Source organism: Mastigoproctus giganteus, chromosome 9, assembly GCF_048544385.1.
Source record: "Mastigoproctus giganteus isolate SK-2022 chromosome 9, ASM4854438v1, whole genome shotgun sequence".
NCBI lineage: Eukaryota > Metazoa > Arthropoda > Arachnida > Uropygi > Thelyphonidae > Mastigoproctus > Mastigoproctus giganteus.
This window is the reverse complement of record NC_143583.1, coordinates 202,747,677-202,763,974: the sequence shown is the minus strand read 5'-3', so window position 1 is coordinate 202,763,974 and position 16,298 is coordinate 202,747,677. Positions and strand designations below refer to the sequence as shown.

General features: G+C 36.1%; 1 protein-coding gene across 3 annotated transcripts in view; it reads right to left on the bottom strand.

Annotated features, from left to right (window-relative positions):
- The window catches only part of Elp3 (elongator complex protein 3), a 184,985-nt gene that overhangs the window by 73,418 nt on the left and 95,269 nt on the right, over positions 1-16,298 (bottom strand). For all 3 annotated transcript variants that reach the window (XR_016547428.1, XR_016547427.1, XM_090381923.1), the window contains exon 10: positions 11,315-11,441. Coding sequence is in view for 1 of the 3 variants with exons in the window: in XM_090381923.1 (XP_090238049.1) it covers positions 11,315-11,441 (127 nt within the window). In the remaining 2 variants the exon portion in view is untranslated. The remainder of the gene's footprint in view (positions 1-11,314; positions 11,442-16,298) is intronic.

Genomic DNA, 16,298 nt, shown 5'->3' with positions numbered 1-16,298 from the left:
TTCACATTTAAAAATGAACATTAAAATTCTGCTTAACATAAACTCAGTTCCCCCTTTCAAGTGATACACGATTTATCTTTGTAGATGCAAAACCTGAAGCCAATTTTTTGAACAAACATTTATTTATGAATGGTTTTGATAATGTATAACAGATTCCTTACAAGTTCAATTTCCAGTTTTTTAGTGAAATGAGAAGAGTAAAGACAATTATATTTGTGCTTCAAAGATTCCAAATGTTTCTGAAAAAAATTCAGAGAAGAGGAGCTAGGGGGAACCACAAATATAGCAAATCAACACCATAGGTCAGTTGGGCAGGATTCAATTCTTTTAGCTTGGAACTGAAAAGGTTTATATACGAATTATTTTTATTCCTCTTTCATTGGTTGTGCCACTATTTCAACCATTTGCTCAGCATGCACTAGACAAAATACACAGTCTTTCCCCTTCCTCTTTTTCTTTACAGCAGTTTCTTCACAGGCTTTCATAACTCCTATAATAGCAGGTGCCAGTTTAGCTCTTTCAAAATTCTCCATCAACAATGCTTTTTTACACTTATTATCCCCATCCAAAAGTTTATCTGACATACAGACATGTATGCATGAACATCTTTATTTGAGTCTTTAAACTTAATTTCAATAACTGCAATTTCATCATTATTTTTGGCCATTCCTTTTGCATTTTTCACTGCAGCTACTCTCATTTCCTCCACAGAACACCTAATCTCCTGAGTAACTTACCTACAGACTACTCTGTACTTACTATAAAGTTCTCTGTCTCCTGAAAATTTATATAATTACTTTCCTGACTGCTTCTTTCTTAGCTTGCATTTCATCTTCTAGATAGTTGATATATCCTTTGTATTTGGCATAAACTAAACTTGTAAATTTAAGTAACAGGGGCAAATTCTAGTCTGTTATCAAATTACTTGAGAGAATTGCTACTAGTCATGCATTTAAATTTCTAACTTTCAGTGAAGCTTTATCATTATTACTCTTCTAGAAAGAGAAAAATCCCATTCTATGTCTACACAGGAGAGTGCACGACTAGTTTTCATAATCTTGGTTACTGTTGGATATTTTTGACTTCCAATTGAAGATTTATTACTTGAGAAAAAAAAAAGTCTACTGCTAATCAATTATTTTATGCCCCATTCCACTTGTCCATTAGTAAATCAACTTCAATATTTGCTGGTAAGGAGACAGCTAATTTTAAGATGTTTCTTAAACTTCTGCACTGGCACCATTCAGTGGGTTGAAAACAACTTTTCTATTATTTTATTTTCAAAATAATAGAATCTAATATAATCTAAAATAATAGATTATATTCTATTGTTTTATTTCCAATAATAACTTCCTATTACTTTGTGATACCTTCAGAAGAGGTGAATATTTTCCATTTCAGGTAATGATAAAATGTGAAATACCAGTTCAAATTAACTTGAAGTTCACAGGAAGTAAGTTTCTGCTTCAAAAAGATAAATATTTAAATTTCTTGAAAATGCCTAAGCTGCTTCAGCCTAGAAATTCTACTCCTAATGGTTAAAGCCAACTGCTGTACTTCATAATGTGAATTGTGCATTAGTGGCTCTTCTTTCTAAAACACTGTGGTAAACTTAGAGAACATTAAAGCACTGGATGCAACAAATCTTAACTGAGCTTTCATTAACCATTTATTAGGAATGCAAGTAATTTCCTTGTAGCTAGCTTAATTAACTTTTCTTTCTTGGATGAAATGTACTTAAAAAAGCATTCTTTAAATGCTTCAAGAGACACTGAACTGCTGGTGCAAGAGTATGCCACCAGTTGCTATGTTTTATAAAACAATGTTCTGGTAATCCCATTTTCTGTTAAATTTCCTGGAAACCTTACCAATATGAAGGTCAATCATTGAAGTAGCTGTGTACTGAAGATACTAAATATGATTCATTATTTTCCAATTCAAGTCCTTTTTGGAAAACATTAAGAATCACTTGTATACTGCATGTTTCAATGTCAATAAATATCTTACCTTCAAAAAACTGCAGCTTATTTGGGTTTCATCCTCTTTTTTGCCAACACTGTTGTTTCACTGTATTGCAATCTGTTGTACTGCAATTTGTAACACAAGATTCTGCTTTCTAATAAAATTTCTTCATGAAATTTCCTTATGGTGTCAATGCAGCACTAATAAGAGCCAACTTTCAGAGGACTAAATGAGAATCTTTCTGGGACACCAATCTGAAAATGGTCCCAATCCCAAAACACGAACCTGGAGATGTGTTGAAAGTTGTGACCTTCATCACTCGAGTTCAGATGTTTGAGTGACATCCTGCAACCACTAGAAGCTCTTGGAATGTCTTGCACTTCATTCTTTGCCCCAATACGATATAACTGAAGGTTGCTTAACATTATCTTGCTACCATTTGTGTTTTTCTGTCTCATAATGTTGCTTTATACTAAAAAATCATTTATTAATATTAAAAAGTTCTGTGCACACAACACAAAACAGTTCAACACTTTGCTTATGTCCATGATGAAATTAGAAGTCATATGCTGTCATTTTTATTTAGTCATTCACTTTCAAAACTACACTTGTTAATAATGAAAGATAAGTAAATTCTGAAAGGAGATAGTAAGTGATTATAGGGGCTTAGAGGGGAACAGATATCCTGTGTGTTATCAGACACTCAGCCTAAAACACTGATGGATCCAATATCTCTCTATTACAGAAAATTTAGGAGAAGTCCGGTTGGCCTGCCTCCCTAAAATCCATTCATGCACACCTTCTCGATGGTAAGCCCTGTTATGTCACTTAGGTGGCAACGAACATGTAGAGTGGTTCTCTTCAAGACGCCTGGTCAGCGTGAAGAGGAAAAGACCAAACCCTCCAGCATATGACAGCACGACAAAAGAAATGGCCCTCAGTCCCCAGCAGCTTTCACTCTCCCTCTTACGGCAGCGAGAGGGTCAGAGTGGAAGCAGAGGGTGCTAAGAATCTCTGGGTACGACCAGGCTGCCATGCACAAAAACTGAACTTGGCCTGTTATAACGTAAGATCACTCATCGGTGAAGACAGGATATTAGAGCTGGAAAAGGAATTAGAAAATGTGAATTAGAATATCATCGGTTTGGCTGAAACAAGAAGAAGAAATGAATCACTTATAAGTTTATCAAGTGGAAATCTGCTGTACACCAATGGAAACAGCGAAAGGAGTGAAGGTGGAGTTGGGTTTCTGGTCCACAAAGATTTTAAAAACAACATTTTGGAATTCAAAAGTACATCACCAAGGGTGTCAAGACTAATACTCAAAATTTCTAAGAGGTACAAGGTAAAGGTTATAATGATTTATGCACCAACATCGAGCCTTGATGATAAAGAGGTTGAAGAAATGTACACCGAAATTGAGAGTCTTCTAGATGAGCAGAAAACCCACTACACTATTATTATGGGGGACTTCAATGCTAAGGTTGGAAAAAGGCAAAACAGCGCAGAAAGAGGAACTATAGGAAATTTTGGAATTGGTGAAAGAAATAAAAGAGGTGAAAGACTTGTGGAATTTGCAGAATCTCAAGGACTGTCAGTAATGAACACTTTTTTCAAGAAAAGGGTGAACAGAAAGTGGACAATGAAGAGTCCAAATGGATTAACAACTAATGAAATCGACTTCATCCTCACTAACAGAAGATATATTGTGAATGATGTTATCGTCCTGAATAAGGTAAATGTTGGAAGTGATCACAGAATGGTAAGATGTACACTTGATATAGATGTAGGAAAGGAAAGAAAAAACTGACTCGAGTAAATAATACAAAGGTCTTTGAGATAACAGAGGAGGAGAAAAAGCAGTATGTACTAGAACTTAAGAACAAGTTTGAGCTTCTGCAGACTGCTCAGGACCAAGATATCGACGAGGAATACTAAACCTTTCTGAAAGTGATAAAGCCCAAGAAACCTATAGGGAAAAAGAAATCCAAAGAAGAAAAAATTAGTCAAGAAACACTTGTCATGATGAACCGAAGACGACAAATGAAGAGCAAGAAAAACACTGACAGGGAGAAAATTGAGTACACTGAGTTATGCAAAGCCATTAGAAAGAGACTCAGAGAGGACATAAGAAGATTTAACACAAGAAAAGTAGAACAAACATTAAGGAAAAACAGAGGATTTATATCAGCAGCCATGAGCAGTAATACAGAAAGACAAATGATACTGAAACTGAAGAATAGTGATGGCGTACTTATAAACAGCAGAGAAGGCATAATTCAAATAGCAGAAGACTACTATAGAGAATTATACAAGGAGCGAGGGAATGATTCCAGCAGTGGGGAAGATGGATTGCAAAGTAGCAACACATATGACATACCCGATATTCTTCCTGATGAGGCAGAACATGCATTGAAGAAAATGAAGAATCAGAAAGCCCCGGGGGAAGATGAAGTTATTGTAGAGTTTTTAAAATTGGGAGGAAGAGACATAACACAAAAACTGGCAAGGCTCTTCACAAAGTGCATTAGAAAAGGTGTGACACCTAAGCAGTGGAATAATGCAATCATAGTTTTGCTGCATAAGAAAGGAGATAAATCAGAAATTGGAAATTATAGACCAATTAGCTTGTTATCCCACATCTACAAGTTGTTCCCAAGGGTCATTACTAACAGATTAGAAAGAATACTTGATGAGAATCAACCGAAAGACAAAGCTGGCTTTAGGACAGGATTCTCAACTATGGATCACCTTCACATAATATCACAGCTAATGGAGAAAGCAAATGAATATAAAACACCATTATGCCTGGCATTTGCGGATTATGAAAAGGCATTTGACTCCATACAGCATAAGGCAATGTTTCGGACACTGGAAAGACAAGGCATAGATACCCCATATATTATGATTTTGAAGAAAATATATGAGAATGCTACCTCCTTTATTAGACTAGACAAAGACAGTAGGAAATTTAAAATCGAGAAAGGAGTTCGACAAGGAGACACAATATCTCCGAAGCTGTTTACTGCTGCCCTTGAGGAAGCTTTCAGAAGATTAGACTGGTTGCAGAAAGGAGTCAATGTGAACGGAGAGTACCTAAACCATTTACGATTTGCAGATAACATTGTGGTCATAAGCCACGATCCCAAAGAATTAGAGGAAAATCTTAATCAGTTATGCACAGTTAGTAAGGATTTTGGACTAAAGATGAATATGGCTAAAACAAAAGTAATGATGAACAAGTATGCCACAGAAAGGGAAAGAATGATTGAAGGAGAAGTAATTGAAAAGGTGGAGTCATATACTTATCTGGGACAAGTTATTACCTGTAATAATGATAAATGGCTGGAAGTCAAGAGAAGAATAAATTTTGGATGGATAGCATTCAGCAAATATAGTCACATACTGAACAGCAATATCCCAGTTTGTCTGAAACGTAAAATAATGAACCAATGTATACTCCCCACCATGACTTATGGAAGTGAAATTTGGGCACTCACCAAAAAAATGGAAGAGAAGCTGAGAACTACACAGCGAAGAATGGAACGAATTATATTGGGAATCAGACTGTTAGATAAGAAGAGAAACACATGGATTAGGCAGCAAACTCAAGTAAAGGACATTCTTATCAAAACTAAAGAACTAAAATGGTCTTGGGCAGGACACATAGCTCGAAGACATGATGACAGATGGACTAAGAAAATAACAGAATGGTACCCAAGAGGAGCTAGAAGAAAACCTGGAAGACAAAGGCGGAGATGGATAGATGAAATTCATGAGTTTTTGGGTAGTAAATGGATGGCCAGTGCTCAAAACAGAAGGAACTGGAAAGTTGCTGGAGAGGCCTTCATCCTGCAGTGGATTGAAAATGGCTGATGATGAAGTGATTATAAACAGGAACTTCACAAACAATGTTGAAGTCTTGATGAATTCTGAAATGGAATGATACAATATCACATCATGTCGGCAAAACTTTAGGATTCAGGTTGTCACTTAACACACTTGCTGCCTTTTATATTTGTGAGGATTCTTTATATGTACCTTGGAGCACTTCTCTGGGGATGCTGAAACAAGCAGGAACTGCTTTTTAGTAAATGGATTTCATCTCTGAAGAATCATCACTCCAAGCAACACCAGTATCTGTTGATGGATATGGCATACACATGGTAAGAATATACCCAGATCCTTCACGTAACGTGGCCTCGACAATGCCCCCTGCATACATATGTTTGCTGCTGTGTTCTAACATCAACAGATATATCTGAACAAGATTTAGAATCTGCATTCTTGAATAAATTTCTATTTCAGTATAAGATGCTGATAAAGAGCTGATTCAATGTTATCAGCTTCAACATAATGTCCATCCCTGTTCCTTTTCAGCCCTATGTCCCAGGCTTTGGATCCATTATCCTATTGGGTTACCCTATTACCCCATAGGGTAAACTTTTTTTGGAAAACACTTTTTACACAAAATTTTGTCAGTAGACATGCACTAAGGATAATGTTTTGTTTTTCATCAACTAAATGAACTAAAAACTTCAAAAATAAACATAATAATATCACCATAGGTTTTGAATGCTTTATTATCTTCAAACAATGAATTAAAATTCAGCAGGAATAATCTTCAAAAATGTTTACCTTTTCTTCTTGCGGAAAATTCTAAACTAGATAAAGTAACCTCATCATAAGCAAAGAAAAATACTAACTATATAAAATAGGTTCAGCATAAGCAAAGAACATATAAAACTGTGAACCAAGTAAAGTATACAATTTTAATAGCACTCACTAGACAGTGCAATTGCCACTAAGCAAAATCCCAGCCATAATGCAATAGTCCATGATTCAATCAGTGCTGATATCGCTCAGTTGTTCATTTCATGTGCCTTTCCTTTTACAGCACTCATTTATCAACCAAAATTGAACAGACACGTGTGTATTAAGGCAAAAAAATTGCAGTTTGTTCTGATGCAATTTTATGTCCAGGCAGTGAACCATTCAAAAATCCTAATACAACTTTTAAACTACTGAATGGTTCCCATATCCACACTCAAGCAGGAAGAAAGGGAGACAAAAAAAAAAAAAAAAACACTCTCTCTTAAATGCACACACACACAACTTATAACAAAAATTAGAGAAGTGAGGAGGGAAAAAGAGCTGGCCGGGCTAGCAGGGTGGGTAAAGTGCCTGCCTGGCAACCCAAAGTTCGCGGGTTCGATTCCCGCCAAGGGCTTGGATCAAAGTACTAAAAAAAAAAACCTTGGGAGGTGCATTATGGCCACAGAAGCCGATGCGCCAACAACTACCAAAAAAAAAAAAAAAAAGAGGGAAAAAGACACAGGAATAACTCATTTAGAGAATAAAGAGGGCAGAAAAGGATCATTCAGCAGCAGATTTTAAGACTGCTATCAAAACACCACACACATCAATTTTTCACTACTGAAGAACAGATGAGAATAACTATAATACAGAAATGCATTATTTCTAATAGTAACTTAAACCACAATTAATAAAACACGATGGCATTCGTTAAATTAATTTTTTGAGAGAGTACCTTAGCTTAAAAAATGTACTTTTACCTTAAAAAGGTTCAAATTTGAGAGTCCTATATTTGTTTAAGCAAATGGCAACACTCCATGTCACAAGTATAGTCGGTACAATCAATGGTGGTTTGAGGAGAATAACGTGATGAGCTGTCATTTAAAACCCAGAGAACAGATCATTTATTTATTTTATTTTTCTCTCTCAATTTTTATTTCCGTTAGTAGCAGCTTAAACCAGTCAAGGAGACCTATCAGCTCATTGGCATTCTGGAGTTTTCACTTCTGAAAATTTTTCTTCCATTCATTCTAGTTTTTCATTTTTGGAAACCACAAACCTGCAAAGAGACATACAGTCTCACTGGCTTTTAGCATTTTCTTTCTTTTACCTATTATTATTTTTCCTATATAGATGGACTTTATTTTACTACTTTAAGTCATATTTCCTGCCTTGTCAGTGTTGACAAGAATATTTGTAGAACAAATCTGAATCCAGCTGAACTTTTGGGATGTGTTTGAACAAAAACTGAGATTAACAAGATGTTCAAGAAAACTAGCTGCAGCCTTACAGGATTTCTCAATTTTTCGTTTAGTCACAAATTTGCATTCCAATACATACTGGAGGATAACGCGTGTGTGCATGTAATTCCCTAAAAAAAGCAGTCAGGCACCATCATGTTTGGAAAAACAAGAGTTTTAATGAACAAATTAATAAGGCGTAGGGCCTTCTATTCCACTTCCAGGCCTCAGTGCTACATGTGTAGGCTCCAATGACATTGATTCATTGTGAAGAACACTTTCAATCACTTCCTTGTAGTAGCAGGCAGCAGAAATTTACATTCATCCTTCCCTTCAATGCAGTCTCTAGTTCAGTTCTAGAAGAGAAGCATATCTGTGTTCTGATCATGAATTCAAATTCACCCAAGTGTTCAACTGAATTCAGGTCTTGACTACAGGTTGGCTATGGCAGTTTCTGGACTTCTCATGCTAGAATATAGATAACCCATTTCCAAAGAACAACAAAATTGTCTATGATGTCAGAGTATAGCTCGACTTTGATGGTTTGTGGCATTACAATTTAGTCAGAATTCGAACCATAAGAGCTAACACCTTAACCGTCTCCCCTGAATTCTTCACTTTGGGCATAATACACTGCAGTAGATGATGTTCCCCAAGCATATTCCATATACACCATCTGATCTGAAGATTGTGTAAGCACAAATCTGCATTTTATGATTCAAGAACAACAAGCTAGACACCCCCGCAAACAATAGTTGGCTTTCACTGGTGTAACGCAGGACTTGTGAGAAGCAGCAGTCACGAAACTCATTCCACGTGGTTCCCTATGGACCATGTACACACTTGTGGACATATGGAGCCCAAATAATATTTTCCGAGGATGTTGCTCAGTTATCTTCAGGAATCACGATTCTTATCCATATCCCTACTCCCCACCTGATCATTTGTGCCCACATCAAACTTTTTCTCTTTTCACTACATTAGCTATGGGTGACTCTGAGATGTTCAAATATATGACTGTTACACACCACACACTATTAAACTAATAAAGCATTTGATGAATAAGCAAGTGATCCAAGAGTGTTCCCTGCTATTGCCTGTGTACTTGCTTGTTGCTGCTTTGAATATATTTCATTCTTATCAACACATTGTAAGGGTGTCCAAATACTTTCAGCAGGGTAGTATATATATTATGTGTGTATATATTATTATACAGGGTGTGCAAACCCCCCCCCTTAATTCCTAAACTTTGATCTGATATGAAATAATAGATAAAGACATGTAGAGCAGCAGCAGCACCTGAACATCAAGTTCAACTCTGCCTTGGTATACTGTGATGAATACAGAACTTTATAAAAGGCCAGAAAAATGTGTGTAATGCTATGTTTGTGCAGTGCATGTGTGCACACTGTTAAGTTGTTTCTGGACACTTTGCCACTGGGAGGATGATCACCTGGAAAGCCAGCCCAGTACTCATCTATACCACAAGGAGGTGGGTCAATTCTACTCAAGCGGTCCAAGAGTGGTCCAACTCGCAGGTTAATAATAATAAAAAAGAAAGAAAGAAAACACATAGTATAGGAAATTAAAACATGTGACACATAACTAAGCATAGGAAAAATACCATAAACATGAGTTCAATAGCATAATAATCAAAAAGGCAAACAAAGTAATAATCAATCTACAGAATAAACCAATTTGAATATATAAAGACAAAAAAAGAAGACAAGCAAGTACATGTCAATCCAAGTCAGTTCCTACAATAAGCAGTATTAGAGTTTATAGTTAACAAACAGTTTTAAATGGTAAGATCCAATTGTCAACAGTATGTATACCTTATCACAACAAGGCCCAGAAAAATAGCATATTTAGTTACAATTAAAGCTTTTCAGAGTCTCTGATGAGGAATGAGTAGTTAATGTCTTTCTTAGGATGAACACTTCAAAAGCAAACTCATGCAGTGCTTGAAAATTTTTCCTGGAGATGACAAACACTTTTTTCTTGCCCAGGAATAACAGGCCCAGTGGTGGAAAATAGCCATTGTCTAAAGGTTTCATATTAGCATTAGCATTAATAGAGGCATACGATGCAAGAAAACAAGTTTACGCAACATCAGCAAAAAAAACCCCTCCCATTTCACCCCTCCATTCGTTCCAAATGCCTGTTCAGCTCAGCCTTAAATTTATTTAGGCTATCAACTTCCATAACAAAAAATGGAAATCTGTTCTACCAATCAACCACCCGCTGGCTAAAGGCAAACTTCCACACATCTATTCTATAACTAACTTTCTTCAATTTGAATCTATGCCCCCTCAGGTTCTTAATCTGAGCAAGAGGAAGAATCCCATCAGCATTCAGCTTGCTCAACCCATTCAAGGCCTTATACACCTCAATCAGATCACCACTCTCCAGGCACTGCAATTTGCAGAACTTAAGCCTTTCTTGGTAAGAGCAAACCTTTGTTCCCCTCACCAATCTTGTTGCCCTTCTTTGTACTCTTTCTAACAACTCTACGTCCTTCCTAAAATGAAGCCTCCAGACCTGTACATAGTACTCTAGGTGTGGCCTGACCATTGCCTTATACAATGGGATAATCACCTCCCTGTCCCTGCTAGCAAAATTCCTATATATCATTAGACTCCATGACCTACCCGTCTGCACTGCTCAGCAAACTTCATATTTGACTGCACAATTACCTCCAGGTCTTTTTAACTTTCCACTTCCCTAGTGTAGGCCAGTTGAAAAGAATATGGGCAACGTCTTCAAGAAGATACCAGAAACAGAGTGGAGTTGTAGATAAATTAAAATAAAAAATCTTTGTATTAACAGAACCACAGATAGAGAATAAGTAACAAGAGAAGAGATGGGATTAGCCATTTTAAAGTTGCCTTACTGAAGATGGAAGCAGAAGGAAAGATTTAATAAGTGATTCTGCTTTGAGAGGAAGAGAACCATCATTCCTGCCAGCAAGAGATCATAATTTGAAAAAAAAAAAAAAATATATATATATATTTTTTTTAACAGTTTTTGCAGATGCTTCCAAATCAATCTGAATACCATCAAATTCAATTGAGTGACCCAATTGAATGTAGTATGAAAGTCCTCTGAAGATTAAATGAAGATTAAGGGGTCATCCAAACTCCAACCAGTGGTAAAATCCATGTTGTGATGTCCACAATGTTAGTAAAACACGGTCTTCTAATGATGAAAGATATTCTAATATTCTGTGGACAATGTGTATTGAATTATAAAAAATTTTAAAAAAATAAAAAAAAAAGCACAAAAACTAAACTTACAACAAACTGTTCAATATCCCTTTCCAAGTCAACATTTGGTAAATTTGGCATCATATGTGAGACAACCTTGAATCCAGCATCCTTTGCTAACTGAAAAGACTCGCATACTGCTTTCACAGTATGCCCTCTAAAAACCAATGACAAAAACAAAAGAAGTTAAATATCCATTATTAGAATGTAATACTAGCAATTATATACTTTGCAAATTTTAGCAACCAGAAACTAGAAAAAAAATCAGTACAGTTCTGTATTCATTTGTTTTTTTTTTTTTTTTTTTTTCTTGGAAAAAATTAACCCAGAGAAATTCAAGAGCAATCAGAAATAATAGGTAATTTAACTACTGCTGCTACCTGCTGTATTTAAGGCTGATATAAAAATCTGTGTCAGGAGATTGATTAATAATGAACATGCAGTACTAAGTTTAATACAAGCACATTTGAAAAACATAATTTGCAAGTGAAACATTTTTTTAAATTAAAAAAAAAAAAAAAAAGAAAAGGAAAAAAAAATCATATTTTTTGAATTTATAATTTTATATACAAATCAACTAAATATTATTACTGCAACTATTAATATTAATGATTAATGTTAATAATTTTGTATATAAAATTATTAACATTTGTATACACTTGTACACAAATCAACTACTAAATATTGTTATTAGTAATCAAACTATTCTTTTATTTAAAAAAAAAAGTACTAGCTAATTATGAATGATTTTATGGACGTTAGGTATTAAGTGGTATAATGAATGCTTTGAATGGGAAAGCAGCTACAACTTTTGCAAGAGACTATCAGGAAAATACTTTCAAAACATAAGAGATGTATAAAATAGCAGAAAAAAGTGGTAATAATGCATTGTCATTTTTGATCCTAGACTTAGAACTTCATCAAACCTCAAACATGAACAGTTTTAGAACATATAGTACTTAGTACTTGTTGTTGTTATTTTGGTTTTTTAGCAGCATTAGCAACTAAGGCCATATTGCTCTGGGGATATGTGGTGGTCATTCCCTGACCTTTCCGCATCCTCCGTATTTGGTGGTCACGGGCTCGAACCCCGGTCTAATCAAGAAGCGTGTGCTACGCACTGCTGCTCCTGCCCACCTGGCTACGGAAGCACCAGTACTTAGTACTGTGCATGGGTTTACTTTTATGGGTGACAGCTGAGAAGACATAAGATAGTTGTTGACATTATACTTGAATTTCTGTAGATTCAATTATCAGGAAATACATGAGTAGGAAAGTTCTTCCATTAAGCAGAAGTAGAATGGATAATTGAAGAAGGGGAAAAGATGGTTCTGTGATTTTGCAATTGGACAGAGAATGGATGCACACTGGCTGCAGCATGTGTTCAGACTGGCTGGGAAGAGAGCAGGGGAATTATAGGCCAATTTAGAAGAACAGTACCCACTGAAGCATCTATAGAAAAGGCAAGCAGCAGAAACTGAATATCTATGATACAAAGAGTGGAGAGAGTTTTTGGAGGGCACCACCCCTGATGTGAGAACAATATTCCATAATAGGGCAAATTTGAGATTTGTACTGTGTGAGTAGCCATATATAAAAAAAAATAATAATAATGCAAAGTATGAAAAATAAAATCCAGTTTTTTTTTGATGAATTTTGTCTGAGAATCTTGTCTATAAATCTGACTATCATCAAAGATAAGCACAGAAGCAGTAGACTTTTTTCTGAGAAAAAAGACAAGACTAAGTTTTAGAAGGATTGAAGTTAACTACTTCAACTTCAATATACAGGAACTTTGCTAGCAAGATAAGGAGGTGATTATCCCTTTGTACAAGGCCATGGTGCAGCTACATCTTGAGTACTATATACAGGTCTGGAGACCTCACTTTAGAAAGGAAGTATATATACTGAAATGGGTGCAGAGAAGGTCAACAGTACTGGTGAAAGGAGCAAAGGTGTGCTCTTACCAAGAAAGACTTCAGTTCTGCAAATTGTAGAATCTGAAGACTAGGCAGCTGCAGGGAGATCTTATTGAGGTATTTAAGGGCCTTGAATGGATTGAGTAAGCTCAATGTTGATAGCATTCCTCCTCTTGCCAAGACTATACTCATGAGGAGGCATAAATTTAAAATAAGGAAGGATGGTTGTGGGATAGATGTGCAGAAATTTGCCTTCAGCCAGCAAATGATTGATTGTTGAAAAAAACTTCCATCTGTTGTTCTGGAAGTGGGGAGTTTGAATAAATTCAAGGAAGAACTAGACAAATTCTTGGAGAGGATAGGCAGGTGGTAGAGTTCCCCCCCCCCCCTCTGATGTTCTATAATCTTGCTTTCTTGTATCATTTGCCACTAACTAATACTAACCAAGTTTTTCTTTGCCCTATTGGAGAATTACCCGAGATCAGCATTTAAGAAATTGGTTGGCGGTGGTGGAAATTTAAAAAGTTTACAGTTTATACATGGCAAGGTTTTTCAAACTGGAAGGTGGAATAATAGAAAAAAGACCCTGAGCACCGGGCATATTCACAATGAAATAATATTGTACCAACCAGCAAACTATTTTAAAATAAATAACTTTAACCTGAGAATTTTAATTACATATACATAAAAAATAAAAATTAGACAGAGAATTGTATAAATAAAAGCACTAAAAACTATTTATATACAATGTATATAATGAACTAAAATAAAGTACACAACAACAATATAAAACTTTATGAGAAGCTCACATAAGGTTGTATATTGGTCTTTTTTCTAGTATAAGGTTTTAAAATTCCATAGTAAATGAAATGTATGTTGATAAAGAGTTGAGATGGCTTACTAAGATATTTTACTATGGAACTGGATGGTGCTCCTGTGATGGCCACCATTTGGTCACTCCAGTCTATAGGAAACCAATGTGCTAGAGACAATTTACAACAACTGTAAGTCAGTGCATGCCCCAGGACATCTTTTTAGCACAGTTAGAGCAGTGTCTGACTGTGCTTGGCCGCATTGTACTGATGTTGTTTATAAAAAAAGAAGCTGAGATTCTTAGGATTAGACTGGATTTGGCCAGCTGTGGATACCCCCCCCCCCATGTTCTAGACAAGTTTGTTTTATGATGGGTCTGTTTCTCATTCTGGTCAGTCACTGCTATAACCTAAACCCACCATTATCCGGGCGTGTCAGCATGTCTTGCTAGGATATCGTGCCAGTACCATATTGGCTGTGTGCAACTCCCTGGCAAAAAATTGCAATCGATGCTTTCGAAAGTTAAGCCAACTTTTATTGCATCATGCAAACATGGTTTATTGTATTACATGCCCGAAGTGTAGGAGGCATTACATCGGGAAAACTAAATGCAGCCTCCGTGATCACATCTTGGAGTATGAGGGGGCTATTCTGGGGGCCGATGTTACTGGTTCAGCCACTGCGAAGCACTTTTGGAATGACAACATCTTAATTATAATCCACATTACAATGATGAGATGTCAGACTGCATCCACAACACCCACCATCTCATGTGGATGGAATCGCTCCATATAGCTGGAGGTTCCAGCATTAAATGTAGTGGTGGACCTTGCATGCATCCTATTATGCAGGCTGTTATTTTATGGTGTGACAAGGAACGGGAGGCTAATTGCATCTCCAATTCCCATTGCACTTCATTTGCAGGATTTGGCAAATAATGTCCTCCTCTTTCACATTAAACTATGGGGGAATTTTAAACTGCATGACATTGGAATGAAGCATTATTTACCCAATACGCTGTGGATGATGATGATGTGTCTTAAGCATTCTCCACACCCACATTCTCAATGCACAGTTCCAAAGATTAGGTAGTAGATTTACAGGGCTTGTTAGCAGAAACTCTGTCATGAAAACCCAAGTGGTGCAGCTCTATGGAATATGGATGCCCTTGTGGACACTCTCATGGACACCTGCTTCAATATAACATTTTCCAAGGGTGTCGCTTGGTTTTTTTACACCTACACCTAGATAATTATTCGCTTGCATGTGTGCATGCACGGGCGCACACACACTATCCTCATATTATAATGGTGTTGCAACAGCACAATTATATACTGCACATAAACATAACATTCTATTATGTAAATCTTAAAATTTAATTTCTAGTTTAAACATTTACTATGCTATACTTGTATGACATTGACAGCAGCTGTCAATTATAACTACTGTAAATTAATGAGACTTTCATCATAAAAAGATTGAAAATCTGTTGTTAGCTGTTAATTATTGTTCTTTCAGCATTCTCTACTTTTTTCATCACCTCTATTTTCTTATTGGATGAGTTCAATTAGATTTTTACTGAACAAGTCTCTGGTTAGGTAGGTTAGAATCTTTTAAATTCTTCTCTTCTCTTCCTGGCCAGCTCCATCCCTCTCCCATAATATTGGGAAATTCTAAAAATAATCATTGACATATATTCTGGCCAGTTTATTCCAGCAGTATTTCACTGTGGTTGTTTTGGCCTAATCCCAGAATGCTAACACCTATGTTAATGTCCTTCCAGCAATTCAGAACAATCAGCATCAGCTGCTTCCAAAATATGGCTGGAAAACCATTCTGAATTATGATAATTTAATGATATAAATGAAAACTGAAGTCACTAAATGATCAAACATCACAGTAGTCAAACAAAGCAGTCCTTTTGAGAATACAGAACAACCTAAAAGCAAATGAATTCATAAAACATGAGGGGGAAAACTTTGTATTCCCCCTCATGACTTCAAAACATTTTTACACTTCATAGAACAATTTCAAATCTAAAGTTAAAATATCCATTATTACAGTTTCTTTACGTCACCATCATCAACCATTTTCAATCCACTGCAGGATGAAGACCTCTCCAGCTACTTTCCAGTTCCTCCATTGTTTTCTGCAATGGCCATCCATTTACTACCCATGAACTCTTGAATTTCATCTATCCATCTCTGCTATTGTCTTCCAGGTTTTCTTTTAGCTCCTCTTGGGTACCATTCTGCTATTTTCTTAGTCCATCTATCATGATG